This window comes from Balaenoptera ricei, chromosome 9, assembly GCF_028023285.1.
Source record: "Balaenoptera ricei isolate mBalRic1 chromosome 9, mBalRic1.hap2, whole genome shotgun sequence".
In the NCBI taxonomy this organism is placed as follows: domain Eukaryota; kingdom Metazoa; phylum Chordata; class Mammalia; order Artiodactyla; family Balaenopteridae; genus Balaenoptera; species Balaenoptera ricei.
In genome coordinates, this window is record NC_082647.1 from 57,802,390 (window position 1) to 57,825,442 (window position 23,053).

The 23,053-nt window shown below is 35.5% G+C and overlaps 1 protein-coding gene across 2 annotated transcripts in view; it reads left to right on the forward strand.

Moving 5' to 3' along the window:
• The window catches only part of VPS50 (VPS50 subunit of EARP/GARPII complex), a 128,532-nt gene that overhangs the window by 67,868 nt on the left and 37,611 nt on the right, over nucleotides 1-23,053 (forward strand). For both annotated transcript variants that reach the window (XM_059933852.1, XM_059933853.1), the window contains 3 exons: nucleotides 15,083-15,173; nucleotides 17,699-17,875; nucleotides 20,675-20,793. In XM_059933852.1, the coding sequence (XP_059789835.1) occupies nucleotides 15,083-15,173; nucleotides 17,699-17,875; nucleotides 20,675-20,793 (387 nt within the window). The remainder of the gene's footprint in view (nucleotides 1-15,082; nucleotides 15,174-17,698; nucleotides 17,876-20,674; nucleotides 20,794-23,053) is intronic.

Sequence of the window (23,053 nt, forward strand, 5' to 3'; positions counted from 1 at the left end):
TTACGTGGCAGCTGGCTTCCCATAGAACTAGAGTTCCAAGAGAACCACATAGAGGCTGCATGACCTTTTCTGATATAGGCTCAGGAGTCATGCAGTTCTTCTACCACATTCCTTTGAATACAGGCTTGTCGTAAGGCTGGTCCAGACTCAAGAAGAGGGAAATTAGACTTTTTCTTTTGATTGGCGAGTGGTAAGGTTGTGTCATAGAAGAGCATGTGTGTGGGATAGGAGGTATTGTTGCAGCTCTCTTTGATATATTCCTTGGGAAAAAAAGGAGAAATGTTTTCAGAAAATAATTTTCTTTTGGACTTGGTGATAATGGTGCCAATAAGTTAAATTTATTTTTAATATGTGAAGTGTTTTACTGAAAGTTTATGTAAAAGTACAACTATTTTCCATCTCTAAACCATACAAGAGGGCTTAAATTTTGGACTTAAAATGAGAACAAAAGGAACAATGTCTTCATAATATATATCTCTTACGTTACACTACTCCCTCTTCTCTATATATGTACATACACATAAATACACAATAACAATGGGTAGGCAACTATTAAACTCCTCTTAGTAAATACAGTTGTTACTGCTTTCCAATTTTCTTCCTGCTGGTAAAGAGTCTGGGGCAGTGTGGTGTTATCAGTGGCCTTGGGTTCCTACCTCTAATGTGTTACTCACTAGCTTCATGGCCTGTGTGATTTTAACCAAATTTTTTACTTCTCTGAGCATCAAATTCCTTCTCTTTAAAATGTATAAAGGCTTATATTAGATACTCTACCTTCTTTAAAGCTTGTGCTTTTATCATTCGTTTTTGGAACCTACATTTTATTGCTTCAAGTCTTTTATTAGGTTAAGTAAGAGATCTGTGTTTCACACAGTTCTAATTCACTGACATTTTTCCTTTAACTTGTAGGTCAATATATTTGAGAAACGTTGTAGATCGGTTATTATCTCCTTCACTATATTTGCACTTTAAAATCTCTTTAATTTTATTTTGATTGTACGTATTTTTTTGTATACCAGAGAAGGTTTTTTGTGTCCTGCTTGTGTGTTGTTTCTAAAGATGCAGGTGGCACCCAGAGTGCTTAAAGTAATAATCGGGACTGCTTTTCACTATAACTATGATTATAGTCAGTTCTGTTATTCAACATCTGATTATAGTTTGTACTTTACATACTCATTGCTTTTTCATCATAACTGCCGTCTTTTTTGTGTATTAGAGTAAAATAGAAGAAAGGAAATAAATTGCAAATCTTTCAATTTGTGTAAAATGTTCTTGGGGAAAGAGATGCAAAGGAAGTTTTCTTTGGCTCTATTGAATCAATTTGGATAATATTAACCGACTTATCATTTACAGTAAAAAAAAAAGAAAAAAAAGTAAATTTTTGCCTTTGACTATTGTTTCCAACCATGTTGCAGTGAAAAGAACAAGATTTGGAAATCAGGGCCCCCTGTCTCTGCTGTCTACTACTTGTGACCTTGTGACCCTTCACAAGTGGATTAATGTTTCCTTGGGCCATTTGTGGCCTTATCTTTAAAATGGGCCTGCCCTTTATTGCAGACAATTTGGGAGGGCAGTGAGTAGATTATTACAGTTTTTTCTTTTGAAAAACTTTATTAAATCATAATTCACATAAATGTATGCATATCTTATTGTACAACTCTATGAATTTTTTTCATATATATACACCACATAAACTGCCCGGATTAAGATATGGAACTTTTCCAGTATCCTAGAACAAGGTACAAGGTATCCCTTGTACCTTTTCTCGGTCAGTAGCCTCCTCAGAGGTAACTGCCATTCTTCTGTCACCATTGACTAGTCATGCCCGTTTTGAACATTATGTAAATATTGTGGTTTTATAAACGTTGTTCTGAATTGTATTGCTTTTTATTTTAAATTTCCTGTTGTTTCTTACACACACACACACACACACACACACACACACACGTTGATTTAGTTAGTATATTGACCTTGGATTCCTATGATCTGGTGGTTAAATTAGCATTTTATTAAATCTAATAGTTTGGAAATTCTTTTGAATTGTTTATACAATATGTCTTTTGTGAATAATGATGGTTTTATATATTTCTTTCTAACCTTTGTATTGGTTAGGACTTCTGGTACAATGTTGAATAGAAGTGCCAACAAGGGACATCCTTTCAGTACTTTATGATATTTGTATGATATTTGTGGTAGGTTTTTGTAGATACTCTATATCAGATTAAAGAAATTCCTAAGAGACAGTCAACTTTAAGGTAAGAAATATTGGTAAAAGTAAAGGGGATACTTCATAATGATGATAGATTGTTAGGAAGATATAATAATCCTAAATTTGTATATTCCTACTAAAATAAATTTAAAATACATAAAGCAAAAATATTCAGACTAAAAGGAGAAATAGACAAATTGATAATCATAGTTGGGAAATTTTATGTGCCACTTTCAGTAATTTGGTAATATAAGCAGACAAAAAAATCAGTAAGGATATATGTTTGACCAACATATTAGTAAAATTTGCCTAATTGATATAGATATATTGGTATATGTATGTTTATACATGTGTATATATATTACAACACTTGACAGCTGAAGAATTCATATTTTTTTTAAGAGCAGAAGGAAAGTTTATCAAAATCGATCAACTGCTGGGCCCTAAAGCAAGTCCTTAAAAAAAAAAAAAAGTCAAAAGATTGAAATCATAGAGAGCATATTCTCCGACCACAGTGGAATTAAACTACAAATAAATAACAGAGAGATAACGAGAAAACCTGCCAGGTTTTTGAAATTAAACAACCTATTTTCAGTGTTAAAGAAGAAATCATATTGGGAATTAGAAATTATTTAAAAATGAATGATAATAAAAGTATGATATAAAAATTGTGGGATATAGCTAAAGCAGAAGGGGGAATTTTTAGCTTTAAATACATTTTTTGGTAAAGAAAAATGTTTGAAAATCAGTGCACTAAACTTCCATTTCAAGAAGTTAAAAAAAATGACAGCAAATTAAACCTAAAGAAATAGAGGGAAGATAATTACAAGAACAGAAGTCAATGAAAGAGAAAGTAAATGTATAATAGAAACCTACAATGCTACTTAGCAAGACTGAGCAAGAAAAAGAAACACAAATTATATCAGCAGTTAAAAAGAAGGTATAGATCTTAAGACATTAAAAATAAAATAAAATGATATAAACTTTATGCTGATAAAGTTGACAATTTAGATTGAAAAGAACGAATTCCTTGTACATACTTAATAAGCTGATAAAATAAAATATAGAAAATCTGAATAATCCTGTATCTTTAAAGAAATTGAATCTTTGCTTCAAAGCATTTCCATAAAGAAATCTCCAGGCCTGCTGCTGTCACTGGTCAATTCAGCTGAACATTTAAGGCAGAAGTAATATCAAGACAAACTCTTTCAGAGAACAAAAAAGGACGGAATGCTTTATAACTTATTTTATGAGGCCATCGTAGCACTAATACCAAAACATAACAAGTTCGTTACAAAAAAAAAAATTACAGGCTAGTACCTCATAAGAACATAAATGTAAAAATCCTGAACAAAAGATTGGCAGATTACATCCAATGATATCTAAAAACAACAATACATCATGAATAGGCAGGGTTTATTGCAGGAAAACAAGGTTGGCTAAACATTTTAAAAATTAATAAATTTAATTTACTAATTAACAGCTACAGGAAAAATACCACATTGATCATTTTAATAGATGAAGAAAAAAATTTTGATGAAAATTCCACCCTAGTTCCTGATTTTAAGAAATCCTGTCTGTAATTTTTACTTTCAGTCTAGTTTTGCTTCCGACCTAATTTTAATTTCAATCTTATACGTAAAGTATGCCTCTTATAAACAGCATGTAGTCTTTTTTTGTTTTCTTGGTTTAAAATCTAATCTGACGATTTTTGTGTTTTGATTGAACTGTTTTTTTCATTTTCATTTAATGTATTTATTGGCATAGTTGGGTCCATTAAACCCATCATATTGCTGTTTGGTTTCTGAAAGTGTAGATAACTTTTTTCATTTATTTTTTTCTCTTTCTACCTTCTTTTTGGTTGATCATCTATGTTTTCAATTTTCATATTTTTTTTCCTCAGCTTTAAAATGTATATTCTTATAGTGGTTACCATCAACATTCCAATATGCATTCCTGTTCTGTTCCAGTTGACCTTAAGTTAATATACTTCCAGAATAATGGGAGAACCAACTTTGTAACTCATTTATCTTCTCTTACCTTTTAATGTTTTTGTCATATACTTTTACTTTCTGTATTATTTTCTGTACTTTTTATGGGTAGGAATAACTAAGCTTCAGTCTGTGAGTTGGTATCTTTTATCACCATAATAGTTTTATATTATTGTGTAATAGATTACCATGAGTTTAGCAGCTTAAAACAACACCCATTTATTATCTCACAGTTCTGTGGAAGTCTGGATCAGCTTGTCTAGGTTCTCAGCTTAGGTTTCCAGAGGGCCAAAATCAAGGTGTTGGTTGGGGTTTTATCTGAAGACTTTGAGGAAGAATCTGCATCTAAGCACATTCAGGACATTGGCAGAATTCAGTTCCTTGTGGTTTTAGGACTGAGGTTTCTGTTTTCTTGCTACCTGTCAGCTATGAAGTGTTCTCAGCTTCTAGAAGCTGCTCTCCGGTCCTTGTACCTGACCCCTTCCATTTTCAAAGCCAACAATTCTCTCTGACTTCCCCTTCTGCTATCAGAAGGAGAAAAGACTCTGCTTTAAAAGGGCTTATTCAGTTAGATTTGTTCCACCTGGATAATTTCTGATTTGATTAACTCAAGGCAGCTAATTGTAATCTTAATTATATCTGCAAAATCTCTTTTTTCCATATTTGGTAATGTAATCTTGGGGGTGTTCTTCAACACATTTAGTTCTGGGAATTAGGGCAGACAATCTTGAGGGATTTTAGAGTGCATTTTAGAGTCATGCCTACCTCAATAATTGTTGTAATAATAGCTTTATTGAGATGTAAGTCACATACCAAAAATGCCAAAAATTCACTCCTTTAAAGTATATAATTCAGCAACAACTGTCACCACTATCTAATTTCAGAATATTTTTATCACACCAAAAAGAAACCCTGTGCCAGTTAATTGTCACTCTTCTCCTGCAGCACCTGACAATCACTTATTTAGTTTTTGTCTCTATGTATTTGCCTGTATATGAACATTTCATATAAATGGAATCATACATTATGGCCTTTAGTGTTTGGCTTTCACTTAGCATAATATTTTTAAGGGTCATCCATTTTGGAGCATGTAACAGAACTTCTTTCTTTTTTATTGGTGAATAATATTCCATTGTATAGATATACCATATTTTGTTTATCCATTCCTCAGTTAATGGACATTTGGGTTGTTTTCACTTTTTAGCTATGATGCTGCTGTGAACATTTGTGTATAAGTTTTTTTTTGTTTTTGTTTAAGCTATAAGGATTTATGGTACAACATGAGGAATATAGCCAATATTTTGTAGTAACTAAATGGAAACTAACCTTTAAAAATTATAAAAAAATTTTTTTAATTAAAAAAAAAAACTTATTAAAAAAAATCACTTCCTTGTCTTCAACCAAAAAATTCTCTTCCCTCAACCAGTCAAAGGAACCACAATCCCACTGAAACTTCAAACAACAACAAATGCAAAAATAATCAGAATAAAAGTACACCTTTTCCCCAGATGAGAGATCCAACACAGTTTTCTTTTTTTTTTTTTTTTAACATCTTTATTGGAGTATAATTGCTTTGCTATGGTGTGTTAGTTTCTGCTGTATAACAAAGTGAATCAGCTAAATGCATACATATATCCCCATATCCCCTCCCTCTTGCATCTCCCTCCCACCCTCCCTATCCCACCTCTCTTGGTGGTCACAAAGCACGGAGTTGATCTCCCTGTGGTATGCAGCTGCTTCCCACTAGCTATCCATTTTACATTTGGTAGTGTGTTATGTCAATGCTACTCTCTCACTTCATCCCAGCTTACCCTTCCCCTTCCCCGTGTTGTCAAGTCCATTCTCTATGTCTGCGTCTTTATTCCTGTCCTGCCCCTAGGTTCATCAGAACCGTTGTTTTTTTTAGATTCCATATATATGTGTTAGCATACGGTATTTGTTTTTCTCTTTCTGACTTACTTCACTCTGTATGACAGTCTCTCGGTCCATCCACCTCACTACAAATAACTCAATTTCGTTTCTTTTTATGGCTGAGTAATATTCCATTGTATATATGTGCCACATCTTCTTTATCCATTCATCTGTCGATGGACACTTAGGTTGCTTCCATGTCCTGGCTATTGTAAATAGTGCTGCAGTGAACATTGTGGTACCTGACTCTTTTTGAATTATGGTTTTCTCAGGGTGTATGCCCAGTAGTGGGATTGCTGGGTCATATGGTAGTTCTATTTTTAGTTTTTTAAGGAACCTCCATACTGTTCTCCATAGTGGCTGTGTCAATTTACATTCTCACCAACAGTGCAAGAGGGTTCCCTTTTCTCCATACCCTCTCCAGCATTTACTGTTTGTAGATTTTCTGATGATGGCCATTCTGACTGGTGAGAGGTGATACCTCACTGTGGTTTTAATTTGCATTTCTCTAATGATTAGTGATGTTGAGCATCTTTTCATGTGTTTCTTGGCCATCTGTATGTCTTCTTTGGAGAAATGTCTATTTAGGTCTTCTGCCCATTTTTGGATTGGGTTGTTTGTTGTTTTGATATTCAGCTGCATGAGCTGCTTGTATATTTTGGAGATTAATCCTTTGTCAGTTGCTTCGTTTGCAAATGTTTTCTCCCATTCTGAGGGTTGTCTTTTCGTCTTGTTTATGGTTTCCTTTGCTGTGCAAAAAAGCTTTGAAGTTTCATTAGGTCCCATTTGTTTATTTTTGTTTTTATTTCCATTACTCTAGGAGGTGGATCAAAAAAGATCTTGCTGTGATTTATGTCAAACAGTGTTCTTCCTGTGTTTTCCTCTAAGAGTTTTATAGTGTCTGGTCTTACATTTAGGTCTCGAATCCATTTTGAGTTTATTTTTGTGTATGGTGTTAGGGAGTGTTCTAATTTCATTCTTTTACATGCAGCTGTCCAGTTTTCCCAGCACCACTTATTGAAGAGACTGTCTTTTCTCTGTTGTATATCCTTGCCTCCTTTGTCATAGATTAGTTGACCATAGGTGCGTTGGGTTATCTCTGGGCTTTCTATCTTGTTCCATTGATCTATGTTTCTGTTTTTGTTCCAGTACCATATTGTCTTGATTACTGTAGCTTTGTAGTGTATTCTGAAGTCAGGGAGTCTGATTCCTCCACCTCCATTTTTTTCCCTCAAGACTGATTTGTCTCTTCGGGGTCTTTTGTGTCTCCATACAAATTTTAAGATTATTTGTTCTAGTTCCGTAAAAAATGCCATTGGTAATTTGATAGGGATTGCATTGAATCTGTAGACGGCTTTGGGTAGTATAGTCATTTTCACAGTATTGATTCTTCCAATCCAAGAACATGGTATATCTTCCAATCCAAGAACATGGTATATCTCTCCATCTGTTAGTATCATCTTTAATTTCTTTCATCAGTGTCTAATAGTTTTCTGCATACAGGTCTTTTGTCTCCCTAGGTAGGTTTATTCCTAGGTATTTTATTCTTTTTGTTGCAATGGTAAATGGGAGTGTTTCCTTAATTTCTCTTTCAGATTTTTCATCATTAGTATATAGGAATGCAAGAGATTTCTGTGCATTAATTTTGTATCCTGCTACTTTACCAGATTCATTGATTAGCTCTAGTAGTTTTCTGGTAGCATCTTTAGGATTCTCTATGTATAGTATCATGTCATCTGCAAACAGTGACAGCTTTACTTCTTCTTTTCCGATTTGGATTCCTCTTATTTCTTTTCTGTCTCTGATTGCTGTGGCTAAAACTTCCAAAACTATGTTGAATAATAGTGGTGAGAGTGGGCAACCTTGTCTTGTTCCTGATCTTAGAGAAAATGGTTTCAGTTTTCCACCATTGAGAACTATGTTGGTTGTGGGTTTGTCATATATGGCCTTTATCATGTTGACGTAGGTTCCCTCTATTCCTACGTTCTGGAGAGTTTTTATCATAAATGGGTGTTGAATTTTGTAGAAAGCTTTTTATCCATCTATTGAGATTATCATATGGTTTTTACCCTTCAGTTTGTTAATATGGTGTATCACATTGATTTGCATATATTGAAGAATCCTTGCATTCCTGGGATAAACCCCACTTGATCATGGTGTATGATCCTTTTAATGTGCTGTTGGATTCTGTTTGCTAGTATTTTGTTGAGGATTTTTGCATCTATGTTCATCAGTGATATTGGCCTGTAGTCTTTTTTTGTGACATCTTTGTCTGGTTTTCGTATCAAGGTGATGGTGGCCTCATAGAATGAGTTTGGTAGTGTTCCTTCCTCTGCTATATTTTGGAAGAGTTTGAGAAGGTTAGGTGTTAGCTCTTCTCTAAATGCTTGATAGAATTTGCCTGTGAAGCCATCTGGTCCTGGGCTTTTGTTTGTTGGAAGATTTTTAATCACAGTTTCAATTTCACAATTGCTTGTGATTGGTCTGTTTATATTTTCTATTTCTTCCTGGTTCAGTCTCGGAAGGTTGTGCTTTTCTACGAATTTGTCCATTTCTTCCAGGTTGTCCATTTTATCGGCATATAGATGCTTGTAGTAATCTCTCATGATTCTTTTTATTTCTGCAGTGTCAGGTGTTACTTCTCCTGTTTCATTTCTAATTCTGTTGATTTGAGTCTTCTCCCTTTTTTTCTTGGTGAGTCTGGCTAATGGTTTTTCAGTTTTGTTTACCTTCTCAAAGAACCAGCTTTTAGTTTTATTGATCTTTGCTATTGTTTTCTTCAATTCTTTTTCATTTATTTCTAATCTGATCTTTATGATTTCTTTCCTTCTGCTAACTTCAGGGTTTTTTTGTTCTTCTTTCTCTAATCGCTTTAGGTGTAAGGTTAGGTTGTTTATTTGAGATTTTTCTTGTTTCTTGAGGTAGGATTGTATTGCTATAAACTTCCCTCTTAGAACTGCTTTTGCCGCATCCCATAAGTTTTGCATTGTCTTGTTTTCATCGTCATTTGTTTCGAGGTATTTTTGATTTCCACTTTGATTTTTTCAGTGATCTCTTGGTTATTTAGTAGCATGTTGTTTAGCCTCCATTTGTTTGTATTTTTTACAGTTTTTTTCCTGTAATTGACATCTAGTGTCATAGCATGGTGGTCGGAAAAGATACTTGATATGATTTCAATTTTCTTAAATTTACCAAGGCTTGATTTGTGACCCATGATATGGTCTATCCTGAAGAATGTTCCGTGACCACTTGAGGAGAAAGTGTGTTCTGTTGTTTTTGGATGGAATATCCTATAAATATCAATTAAGTCCATCTTGTTTAATGCGTCATTTAAAGCTTGTGTTTCCTTATTTATTTTTATTTTGGATGATCTGTGCATTGGTGAAAGTGGGGTGTTAAAGTAGCCTATTATGATTATGTTACTGTCGATTTCCCCTTTTATGGCTGTTAGCATTTGCCTTATGTACTGAGGTGCTCCTATGTTGGATGCATAAATATTTACTGTTGTTATATCTTCTTCTTGGATTGATCCCTTAATCATTATGTAGTGTCCTTCTTTGTCTCTTGTAATAGTCTTTGTTTTAAAGTCTATTTTGTCTGATATGAGAATTGCTACTCCAGCTTTCTTTTGATTTCCATTTACATGGAATATCTTTTTCCATCCCCTCACTTTCAGTCAGTATGTGTCCCTAGGTCTGAAGTGGGTTTCTTGCAGACAGCATATATATGGGTCTTGTTTTTGTATCCATTAGGCAGTCTGTATCTTTTGGTTGGAGGATTTTATTTATTTATTTATTTATTTTCATAAATTTAGTTATTTATTTTTGGCTGTGTTGGGTCTTTGTTGTGGTGCATGGGCTTCTCATTGCGGTGGCTTCTCTTGTTGTGGAGCATGGGCTCTAGGCACGCGGGCTTCAGTTGTTGTGACACGCGGACTCAGTAGTTGTGTCTCGCGAGCTCTAGAGCGCAGGCTCAGTAGTTGTGGCACACGGGCTTATTTGCTTTGCGGCATGTGGGATCTTTCTGGACCAGGGCTTGAACCTGTGTCCCCTGCATTGGCAGGCAGATTCCTAACCACTGCGCCACCAGGGAAGCCCTGTTTGGAGTATGTAATGCATTTACATTTAAGGTAATTATCGATATGTATGTTCCTATTACCATTTTCTTAATTGTTTTGGGTTTGTTTTTGTAGGTCTTTTCCTTCTCTTGTGTTTCCTACCTAGAGAAGTTCCTTTAGCATTTGTTGTGCAGCTGGTTTAGTGGTGCTGAATTCTCTTAACTTTTGCTTGTCTGTAAAGGTTTTAATTTCTCCATCAAATCTGAATGAGATCCTTGCTGGGTAGAATAATCTTGGTTGTAGCTTTTTCCCTTTCATCACTTTAAATGTGTCCTGCCACTCCCTTCTGGCTTGCAGAGTTTCTGCTGAAAGATCAGCTGTTAACCTTGTGGGGATTCCCTTGTATGTTATTTGTTGCTTTTTGCTTGCTGCTTTTAATATTTTTTCTTTGTTTAATTTTTGATAGTTTGATTTATATGTGTCTTGGTGTGTTTCTCTTTGGGTGTATCCTGTATGGGACTCTGTGCTTCCTGGACTTGATTGATTATTTCCTTTCCCATGATATGGAAGTTTTCAACTATAATCTCTTCAAATATTTTCTCAGACCCTTTCTTTTTCTCTTCTTCTTCTGGGACCCCTATAATTCGAATATTGGTGTGTTTAACGTTGTCCCAGAGGTCTCTGAGACTGTCCTCAATTCTTTTCATTCTTTTTTCTTTATTCTGTTCCCTTGTTGTTATTTCCACCATTTTATCTTCCAGCTCACTTATCTGTTCTTCTGCCTCAGTTATTCTGCTATTGATTCCTTCTAGAGTATTTTTAAGTTAAGTTATTGTGTTGTTCATCACTGTTTGTTTGCTTAGTTCTTCTAGATCCTTGTTAAATGTTTCTTGTATTTTCTCAATTCCATTTTCGAGACTTTGGATCATCTTTATCATTACTCTGAATTCTTTTTCAGGTAGGTTGCCTATTTCATTTTCATTTATTTGGTCTTGTAGGTTTTTACCTTGCTCCTTTGTCTGTAATGTATTTTTTTGTCATTTCATTTTGTTTGTTTTTTTTTTATGGGTGGGGCTGTATTCCTGTCTTACTGATTGTTTGGCCTGAGGCATCCAGCACTGGAGTTTGCAGGCAGTTGGATAGAGCTGGGTCTTTGTGCTGAGATTAGGACCTCCAGGAGGCCTCACTCTGATTAATGTTCCCTGGGGTCTGAGGTTCTCTTAGTCCAGTGGTTTGGACTCAGAGCTCCCACCATAGGAGCTCGGGCCCGACCTCTGGCCTGGGAGCCAAGATCCTGCAAGCTGCATGGCGCGGCAAAAGAAAAAAAGAAAAAAAGGAGCAGTACAATATCAAAGAATATAAAACAAAATAAAGTTAGAAAGATAAAAAATATATTATGAAAAATAAAAATATAATTGAAACAACTGCAGTAAGGTAAAATAAAACCACAACAGAAAAAAGAAAAAAAAGGGGTGGGCGGTGCAGGGGGAACAAGCCAAAAGGAGAGTACAATAACAAAGTATAAAGAATAAAATAAAATTAGAAAAATAAAAGATTTATTAGGAATAATAAAAATATAAATGAATCAAGAACAATGAATCAACTAGGTAAAACAGAACCCCAATCTAAAAGAGGAAAAAAGAAAAACAAATTTAAAAAGCCTTGGCTATGGAAGTGGAACTCAGGCAGGGGTGGGGTTTACAGTGGGGTGGGACCTAGGCAGGTGGGGGGTTGACATTTGAGTGTAGGGCGGGGCCTCTGCTTAGGACCTGCGGGGGAGGAGAGAGGCAGCACATGGAAAGGAGGGCCTCTGCAGTGTGGAGTTCTGGAGTTTGGAGGTAAGGCCCTGGGTGAGGGTGTGTGGGTGGGGTTTAGGCCCAGCGCATTGGAGGGGGTCTCAGAGGGGGTCTCTGAGTGTAGAGGTAGGGCCCTGGGTGTGGGTGTAGGGTTGGGGCTTGGGCTCTGCATGGCAGGAGGGAGGCTCCAAGGGCACAGGATTAGGCCCGGGAGCCCAACAGGCTTCCGAGTGCCTAAGTGGACAGGGAAAGCTCTGGCCCCGTTCCCTTCCGTTCCTCCGTGCTCCCCTCCCCAACACCCATCTCCCCTAGGGTCTCCCCCATTGCTGCTGGACCCCTAACCCCTAACTGTGGGTGGGTCCTGCTTGGTGTAAGAACTCCTTCCCTCCCCCAGCCACCCCTCAGGGGTGCCGGTCCTCGAGGTCTGGCCTTTACTTTTGCTCCCCCTTCCCTCCCTCCCACTCCCTTAGGACCTGCACGGCTGGAGGGGGCCTCGGTGGGCAGAGGATCAGGCCCAGGATCTCAGCAGGCTCCCGGGGGCCCAAGTGGGCAGGGGAAACCTGGCCACGCTCCCTTTTGCTTCTTTGTCCTCCTGGTGGTCCCCCAATTTCCCCCTTCGGGTGTGAGATCCCTTCCTCTCCCCCAGCTGCCCTTCAGGGGTGCCAGTCCCGTCCCACCTCCGCTTCCCCTCCCCTTTACCCCCCCATGCCCCACATCCTACCCGGTCGCTGGGGGTTCCTCCCATCCCCTTAGGTGTCCATGGTCCCCCACCAGTGCCTGGTAGGTGCCCTAGTTGTGTGGACACATGAATCCATGTCCCCCTAGTCTGCCATCTTGACTCTGCCCCCTTGTGTATAAGTTTTTGCATAGACATATATTATCATTTCTTTGGGTATGTACCTGGGAGTGTTTGGTAGTCTGACAAGTAATTTCCCCGTTCCCCTCCTCCCCACTCCCCACCCCCGCAAAAAAATCAGGTCCTAATACCTGGAAACTAAATGTTACTTTATTTGGAAAAAGTGTTTTGTAGATGTGACTAAATTAATGGTCTTGTGATGAGGAGATTATCTTGGATCATCTGGATGGGCCCTAAATGCCATCACAGTTAAAGGGAGACAGAAGGGGACTTGATATAGACACAGAGGAAAAGACATACACACATGCAGGAGAAAGTTATGTGAAGACAGGCAGAGATTGGAGTGCTGTGGCCACTAGCCAAGGAATGGCAGCAACCACCGTAAATTGGAAGAGGCAAGGAACAGATTCTCCTCTACAGTTTTTGGAGAGAGTGTATCCCTGCTGACAACTTGATTTCAACCTTATGATTTCAGACTTCTGGGGTCCAGAATTGTGAGATTATAAATTTCTGTTGTTATAAGTCACCCAGTTTTTGTTAATTTGTTATAGCAGCCACAGGAAACCAATACAGAGTGAAATTGGTGGGTAATATGGTAACTCTATGTTTAATATTTTGAGGAACTACCAAAGTTTCCCAAAGTGGCTGCACCATTTTATGTTTCCACCAGCACTCTATAAGGGTTCTAATTTCTCCAAATCCTTGCTAGTACCTGTTACTGTCTCTTTGATTATAGCTGTCCTGGTGGTTGTGAAGTGGTACCTCATTATGGTTTGGATTTATATTTCCCTGATGAGTGACGATGTTCAGCATCTTTTTATGTGCTTACTGGTCATTTATAGATCTTCTTTGCAAAAATGTCTGTTCAAAGCCTTTGCCCATTTAAAAATTGGGTTATTTATCTTTTTATTGTAGAATTCTAAGAGTTGTAAACTTTATAGTTTTAGTTCTTACATTAGATCTGTGATTCATTTTAGTTAATTTTTGTATATGGTGATAGGTATGGGGACAATCACTTTTGCCAAATTCTCAGTCATTACCTACCTCTTCAAATATTGCTTTTGCTCTCTCTCTCTCATCTCCATACAGTTGCATGCATACTAGATATTTTGACTGTGTCTCACCTATCTCTTACGATCTTTTCTCTTTCTTCCATTTTTCTTTTTCCATTTGTCCTTCAGTTTGGATATTTTCTGTTGCACTGTCTTCGAGTTCATTAATCCTGTCTTCTGCTGTTTGACTTACCCTATCAGTTTTTAATTTGAGGTATTGTATTTTTTTGGTGATAGAATATTTGTTTGATTCTTTTTTGTTTTTATTATTATAATGCTTTAAAATTTTCATTTCTGTCCATTTTGTGCATCTTTTTCTCTATTTAACTTATTTATAGTAGTTATCTTAAAGTCCTTGTCTGTTAACTCTAATATTTGGAGCAATTTCTGCTTTTCACAGATTTTACCATTTAGTCCCTCTTTACTTTAGAACCTGTGGATTTAAAAAAATCTAGATTTTGTTTTTAGCCTGATTTTAGTAACAACAGTGAGGCTTGTTGCAGGAAGAAGGAAGAATAGGGCAGACCCTGGCCCTTTGTTTCCTGGGTTAACAGGAAGGAAGTATTTGTTTTTCTGGAATTGCTCATATTGTACTGATTACTCAGGAGAGACAGTAAGAGCAATAGCATTAAAGAAAGAAGAAATCAGTATGACATGTGACTACTTGCTAATTTAAGTGCCATACTTGCTAATTTAATTGGTAAATGCTGTGTGGAGATAGATAAGCCCTGAGCTAAAATATATTTAGATAGTGATAATCAACTTGATCTTTTGGCTTAGTAAGAATGATTAAGATCTATGCTTTTTAGCATAAAACATTTATTAACGTTTGTGGTTTTATAAACCCTATAAATTATTTCTTGTTTTTTTTTGGCACTAATATGTGATTAGCTAAGGATGTCTTAAGTACATGAGTTGGTGAGTAGCTTTTAGTTTAGTCCCTTAATAAAAATATCATTTCCTATGCATTCATTATTTTTGCAATATAGTAAAAATATTCTGAGTTTAGTAAATATTTGCGGCTTTTCTCTTACGGATGATAAGATATTAACAAGTATGTAAAAGTAAATGTGTTTACTGCGTTGGTCTGAATGGGTTTTCAAAGTTGATTATGATCATGATGATAGCTCTATAATAGCTTTTGTTATATTAATTCTTGTGTGCAGTGTACTTTTCTTATTTTTTGGAGTATTCATTTTCTTTTTTTAAGAACACGGCTTGATGAACTGAGAATGTTTCTAGAAAATGAGACCTGGGAACTTTGTCCTGTTAAGTCAAATTTCAGCATCTTGCAACTTCATGTAAGTTTAAGAGCAAATAAATCAGTCTTTTATGTAGTCATCTTTAAAAGCAAACCATATATATGGAAACATTTATAAAATAATTAAACTAAGAAATAGTGCCTTTCCTTTTTTCCTTAAAAGTGATTAATAATAAGCCTCTTTTACAAGGTGATACTTTAATGGATGTCATAATCTGTCTCTTTTTACAAATTCATTTTATACACTTGAGGAAAACTCCTTTGCCTGAAAAGAGTCACAATTAAAATAATTTGTTTTCTTTAGATTTCAGAAGAGGGTCTACTGCTTCATTTAAATTTTGCAGAAAAATCAGTTATATTTTGATGGTCTTTAATGAAAATGCTTATATTTGCAGAATATTTGTCATTTCTTAAAGGGTCTAATAGGTTCTGAATTTATGCTGCAACTCATAAATTTGTCTGTAATGAGAAAATGCCTCAGAGATAAAAGAGGCACTTATAAAAAAAAAACACAACTAATTTTTATTAGTTAATTGATTCCTTGAATCCTATAATGTAATATGTGAAAATATCCTTATTTTTTTTTTCTCTTGGTTGAAACATATTATAGATAAATATTTCTTGTGTGGTAGACCATGTCCTATCTGACAAATATCAAATATCAGAATACAGTATATAAATTTAGGTCCCTGTTTAGAAGGTCGAGTGTGTAGTTTTTGCCTTTAGAAGAAACGGCTTTCTAGAAAGAATTTTCTTATTCCTGAATAAATGTAAAGAATACATGATTAAAAGGTTTTTTAAAGGGACAGTGTTTATGCTCATATTGTATAATAGCTTACTTCTCATCCAGGTTTATCATATTGCTTTCCTAATGTGGAAATATTAAATACACTGAAACATGTTGATTAATAAATGCTTTAAAGACAATGAAATTAACATTAATTTTAACATTATTTTAGAGTTATTAAATTAAGATGATTCCTTAACATTATTTAGAATTCCAGCATTGATTTTAGAATCTCTATAATCTCTATTTAAATACTTTCATTTGAATTTGTATTTAACTGTCAATTTGTGTGTGTGTGTGTGGTGCATGCGTATATAAACTTGCTGTAATTAGAAAACAACTTTTTTACAAGGTTCGTTGAAACATTTCCATCCAAGTGAGCATTATATCCTTTAAAGTGGTTACCTTGAAGCTTCAGTTATGTAAGATGAGTAAGTTCTAGAGATCTATGGTACAACATTTTGCCTGTAGTTAACAATACAGTACTGTGCACTTAAAATTTTTTTAATGGTAGATCTCATGTTGTAACCACAGTGGGGGAAAAAAGTAATTACATTGAAAACTATTTACAGCTGAGATAGTGTTCATTTGACACATGTATTTCTGTAGATTTTGTTTTAAAAAATTTTTGTCTTATTAATTTATAGTCACCCCGTGTTTAGAATTTTAAAAATAATGGCCTGATTTTTAAGCATTATTGTGGATCTGATTTAATGTATAGCTGCAATTTAAAAAGAAAATAAACACATCATTTGAAACTTAGTAAACCAATGTAGTTTTAAAGATTATCTCTGAATATGAAAAATTTTAAATTGGGGAATAATATTAAAATGATTAAAAGCTATAAGAAAAATGTGTACTAAATTTTTGTTAAAAATCATTAAATCAAGAGTTTTGTAATTCGAAAGAAGTTTAGCCATTATTCCATCTCTTCCTCTAATTAGCTGTGTAATCTTGAACTTGGACCTGAATCCCTCTGGACTGCCTCAGTTTCCTCATCTGAGAAGTGTGTGATTTGGACTGGGTGCTACAACTCTGTAGCTTTAGTGTTTGTGATTCTTTCATCTAGATTGACCCTTTCATTTTACAGATGAGGAAATGGAGGCATAGGGAATCAGGGGACATTCCCAATGTTACATAGGAAGTTAATGGAATATAATGGATTAAAGTCAAGCTAGGACTAGAAGATGTATCATCTGACCTCAGCATGTATTTGTGTTGTCTGCTTCTTGGTATATGAAGAAAAATAAATGAAAGTGTATAGACATCAATATAACAAAGAAAGGTATATCTTTTATGCTTGGATTTCAATGTATTCACGTAGAGTATCTCAAATGGTGCAAGCTATTTGACTTAACAACAATTAGTTTTTATGAATGACCTTATTAAAACTGTACTCAACTAGGACTTTTGCTGTTATGTAAAAATTTTTAGAATTATCATTCAAATTGAAGTTATTTAAAAAAATTTTCTGTGCAGTTCCATAAAGTAAGCCAAAGCAGCTTGATGCAGATAACACTGTTTTAAGTGACATCGGCAACTGAGTTGTCTTTAGGAAAACCTTTGAACATGTATGTCCAAGTTTGTGCTTTCAGATAACTTGCAAGATTTAAAAATGAATAACCTAAAAAAAAAAAAAAAAGAATAACCTAAAGAATCAGGATTGTTTTCTTTACTAACTACATCTGCATTGATGGAATATGTTTATGTACTTTAATTTTATTGTTGTTGCTAAAAGGGATCTGGCTCCTTTTTGTTTTTTTTTTTTAAACGTCTAGGAATTTAAATTCATGGAACAGTCACGTTCCCCATCAGTTTCACCCAGTAAGCAGCCATCCTCAACTTCCTCAAAAATGGTAACCTTGTTTGAGCAGTACTGTAGTGGTGGGAATCCATTTGAAATTCAGGCTGACCACAAAGATGAAGAAACAGAAGACGTCCTGGCTTCTAATGGGGTATGTGGTGTTTTTTAAAACATACTGTGGAACATTAGTGGGATTTTCCTATTGAGCGTGTTGTACCCAATGAGCAAGGTAATTGACTAGATTTATTCATACATTTACCACCCACCTTCCTACCTATATACTTAGACACCTGTAATACTACTTGTACAGTTAATGAATGGCTTTCCAGTATGCTTTGTTCACATTGTCCTTTTGAATGGTAAGTTTTGCCTTTATGTTTATTTTATGTTGTTATTAGATTACTTTATGTTCTTACCAGATTACTAATTGAGTAGGAGCATAGTTTATTCACTGCATAGTTATATGATTTATTGGATAGACAGATGTATGAAGGAATAGATCATCTGCACTTTTTTCTCAATGCCACTTGTTGGGTAACTAAGGAAGTCATTTTGTTCCATGTCCCCTTAACTGAAACAGGGTAATGTCTTGTTTAATTACCTAGCAGGGGTATTTTGAGGATTTAGGAATACAGTGTTTTAACAGCACTCTGAGCAGCTCAGAAAACAATATAAACTAGAAGTAGTGTGAGTTAATGGAAAGGTTTGCAGGCAGATGAATGAATATGACCTTTATTATTGATTAGCTGTGTGGATCTTGGCAAGTTATTGTGATTTTGTGACCCTCAGTTTCCCCATATTTACAATGAGGAAATACTTCACAGTTACCTATAGGGCGTTTTTACAGTATTTAATTTCCAGAGGGACTATGTATAATTTTTATTTTAGATTTGATGAAGTTGAAGTGAAAACTGGGTTGACAAAAATCTGTTGAATTTGCCTCCATATTTTTGGTTTGTTTTTGTTATTAAGTGAAGATATAATTTAAAAAATATTGTCATGAAAATATACCACTATCATGTTTTATCATGAAGTAGAAGTTATTCCATAGAGAACCATATTTAAAATTATAATTTAGTGATTCTTTGTGACATTTTGCCTCTATAAAGTAGACTAAACTGAAAGGAATTAAGTCATTCCAATATTTTTGAAATAATATATCCCTCTGCACTGGTGATTTGTTAATTTAAATCTCGCATAGCATTTGATTCTCATTATTTCTGGCAGTTGTGTTCAATAAAGTAAGCACGAACTCTGAATTAACAAATATAGAACCGTTGTTCTTAAGCAAAATATGGGATTAAGTATCTGCAAGCCTCTGGTCACAACATTTTCACCAACTGGTCAATACACAACCTTGTTTTACGTGTGTTTTTCCTTAAAGACACCTGATTTAATATAGTGTTGATTCATTAACATTGAACACATGACCAACAGCACTGTAACTCATGCCTGAGTGAAGCTTATCTAACATACATATTTTTACCTTAAGGCACATTACAGTCTTCTCGCACTTGGGAACACTAGACGGCACTTTAGTACTATGATTGGGAGGCATTCTGAACAGTGAAATCACCAGCAAAAAGTACAAAAATTTTAAGAATGTGACACTAAATAGACTTTGAAAAGGGCACTTATTTACAGCAGGAGGGCTGAAATAAGAAGGTAGAGTGTCGCCTTGCTTGCTCTTAGCTGGGAACATGTATGTAGGGTGACTCAAAAGTGTTTGCCACTCCACATGGCACACATCTGTGAATGACCAAGGAGTGTCATGAAGTATTGATGTTGGGGTTACAAATTTTATCGAGTAGGGAAATCTGCAAATAAAGAATCCTTGAAAATGAGGATCTGTTGTACTGTGGAACTGACCCTAGTTTGTGTAGAACACCTTTCTGAATGTCACCAGGATCACATTGTGTACAAGTGGGGGAGAATGTCTCTAATGTTTGTTTGTAGTTATTAATGTGTGATCTAATCTTCACAGGTACAGCATAGGTCCTGAGGGTCAGGGTCCACATCTTAAAACAGCCTGTCGTAATGCTTTAGACTCTTAAAAAATAGTTGTTGAATTAGGGGACTGACTTCTTCCCTTATTGTCATTATACTGGTCTCCTCAACTGGCATATGGGGACAAAACTTCCTCATAGAATTGTTTTGAAGATTCAGTGAGACACTTTATGGAAGCACTTAGCCCAGTACTTGGTTGAAACTCAATAAATGTTAGCCATTATTTAATCATATTAGTTTATAATACTAATCAGCAATGATGATGGTGATACTGCCACTGCTTCCTTTGTTGTGCATGGACTCCACTGTCTTCTCCCATGCCGGCACTGGGCCATGGTGCCAAAAAGATGATGAAAAGGCACTCTTCCTCTCAAGAGCAAATCCACCATTTTTGTCCTTGTTCTCAGTAGTCCATAGGTGCTAAGCCTAATTTTCTAAGTTGCCCTTGGAATTAAATCTCATCGTAATGAATTAGATAGAATATTAGCATGTGTGTTGTGTTTATTAAGCTGACTTAATACTTCCAGAGTACCAGAATTGTATTCTCAAGCTTTTTATAATGAACTAGCAAAATGGAAATAAATAGGATGAAACCACTTGAAGGAAGAGTTTTTTTAATGAAATAAACACTCTTTTCCTCTTCCTAAGGTCTAGCAGGGTATGTGTTTGTTTTCATTTGTTTATATGGAGATTCTTTGGGGCATTTATAAGCTTTTGAAATATAATGTTTGTATTTTCTTTTGAACTGGTTAAGGTAGGATGATGAAGAAGAAAATGGAAAGTTAATATGATTCTTGATGGCAAAATTAAAGCTCAGTTATTAAGAACTTTCATCTGTAATGTACTTCTTATAAAATTGGATACTTTTTTACTGTGTTGAAAGACTCCAAGAAAGGTTGGTTCTTCGTACCCATTGTTGAATAATATACTGTGTTCTTTTCAGTATGAATCTGATGAACAAGAAAAAGGTGCCTATCAGGAGTATGACAGTGACAGTGATGTTCCTGAGGAACTAAAACAAGATTATGTTGATGAGCAGACAGGCGATGCTCCTGTGAAAAGGTACTTATTCTTGGAATTTATGGTATTTCTCATTTTATGTTGCACGTTTAACATAGAGGATTTACTTGAAAGGTTAAGAAAAAAAACTCAAAAATTAAACTTTTCTTTTGGTTATAGTGTCATGTGACAGAAGTTAATTTTTTCTTTTAAACATCTTTATTGGAGTATAATTGCTTTACAATGGTGTGTTAGATTCTGCCTTATAACAAAGTGAATCAGCTATACATGTATATATATCCCCATACTCCTCCCTCTTGTGTCTCCCTCCCACCCTCCCTATCCAACCCCTCTAGGTGGTCACAAAGCACCAAGCTGATCTCCCTGTGCTATGCAGCTGCTTCCCACTAGCTATCTATTTTACATTTGGTAGTGTATATATGTCCATGCCACTCTCTCACTTCATCCCAGCTTACCCTTCCCCCTCCCCATGTCCTCAAGTCTATTCTCTACGTCTGCATCTTTATTCCTGTCCTGCCCCTAGGTTCTTCAGAACCTGTTTTGTTTTTTTTTTTTGGTTCCATATATATGTGTTAGCATACGGTATTTATTTTTCTCTTTCTGACTTCACTCTGTATGACAGTCTCTAGGTCCATCCACCTCACTACAAATAACTCAGTTTCGTTTCTTTTTATGGCTAAGTAATATTCCATTGTATATATGTGCCACATCTTCTTTATCCATTCATCTGTCGATGGACACTTAGGTTGCTTCCATGTCCTGGCTATTGTAAATTGAGCTGCAGTGAACATTGTGGCCCATGACCGTCAGCAATCCCACTACTGGGCACATACCCTGAGAAGTTAATGTATTTTAAAAATGATTCCTGAAAGGCTAAAAATGTAGTTTTTTTGATAATGGGCCTAACCCAAGAGCTCTTAATCTAGAGATCAGTGGTTTTTGCAGAAAAACAAACTTTTGATTTATAGAATCAGTGCTGCCTTTGGAGGCGGTTTATGCTTCACATAGATCAATTTATGTTTCACATTGATTTCCTTTTTTCTCAAGGAGGAAAATAGTCATTTGTTTTGTATGTGGATTTGCTGCCTCAATCTAGTAAATACAGAAAAATCTTCCCAATGTCATTGATACTTGCTATTTGAGCCTTCTATTAAGGTTCCTTTTTTTGTACTTGAGTTTTGTTTTATGATAAACTGTCTTCTTCAAAAACTATGATAACTGTATAAGAATTTCTGTCACCTCCTTTAAATTGGGCCTGATTCTGATTTGTGAGTGAGGTAGTTTCATGACTGAGTATCAGATATTGAGTGACCACAAATATACTTTATTTTTAATGATAGATTTAAGTATACTCTTCCCTACCCTTCACCCCCAAAGTACCTAGTGAATACTTGATTGATTTGACACCCTGATTGATATAATCTCTCACCTCAAAAGTGAACAAGTCATATAATTCGGGATGTTTTAATTGGGGAAATTTGTTTCCATTGGTTTACACAAATATATGGTATTTAATTATCTACATCTGTGATCCATTATGAACTGAAAAGAACTATTTTGTTGGACTTTTTCATTAGATGTTTTGAGTATGTTTTTGCTAAAAGAAAAGGTCTAAGTTGAAATGAACAAATGTCTGCCACTATATGTGTATGTCCTCACATTTTTTGTAGGGTTATGCAGCCTCTTAAACTGTCTTAACCTACCCCTAAGAAATATACACAATGTAAACTACTGATTGCAGTTAACCAGTTGACTGTTATATCAATTCCAACGTCTAAGTGTCTCTTGAATTTATCAAAATTTCTTGTATTTCACTGCTACCATCCTAGTTCATGCAGAAATCTCTTGGCCCCATTATTGAATCAGCCTCCTTACCGTGGCTTCCCATTTCCAGTCTTAACCCTTTCTAATCTGTTCTTGGATACAAATTAAGATTTTTCTTTTATATACAAATTTGATCATGTCATTTTCCTGGTTAAAATGTTTAATGGCTCACCACTGCATTTAAGATACGGTTCATACTCGTTATAGTCATGAGGTTCAGTTCCTTTCAGTGATCTGGCCTTTACTTACCTCCTTTCTTATCACATTTCCCTCTGCCCACTCATTCTCCAGGCTACCACTGTGAACTCCTTGTGCTTCTCTAGGCATACTCTGTTCTCTTACTTCTGGTCTTATTACATGTTGTCCCCTTTTTTTCTGTACTTACCATATAACTTCTACTTTTTCTTTGAATCTAGAGCTGCCCCCCAACCCCAGACTTTACCATTATACTTGATGCCCAATTCAGATTCTAAGGAAG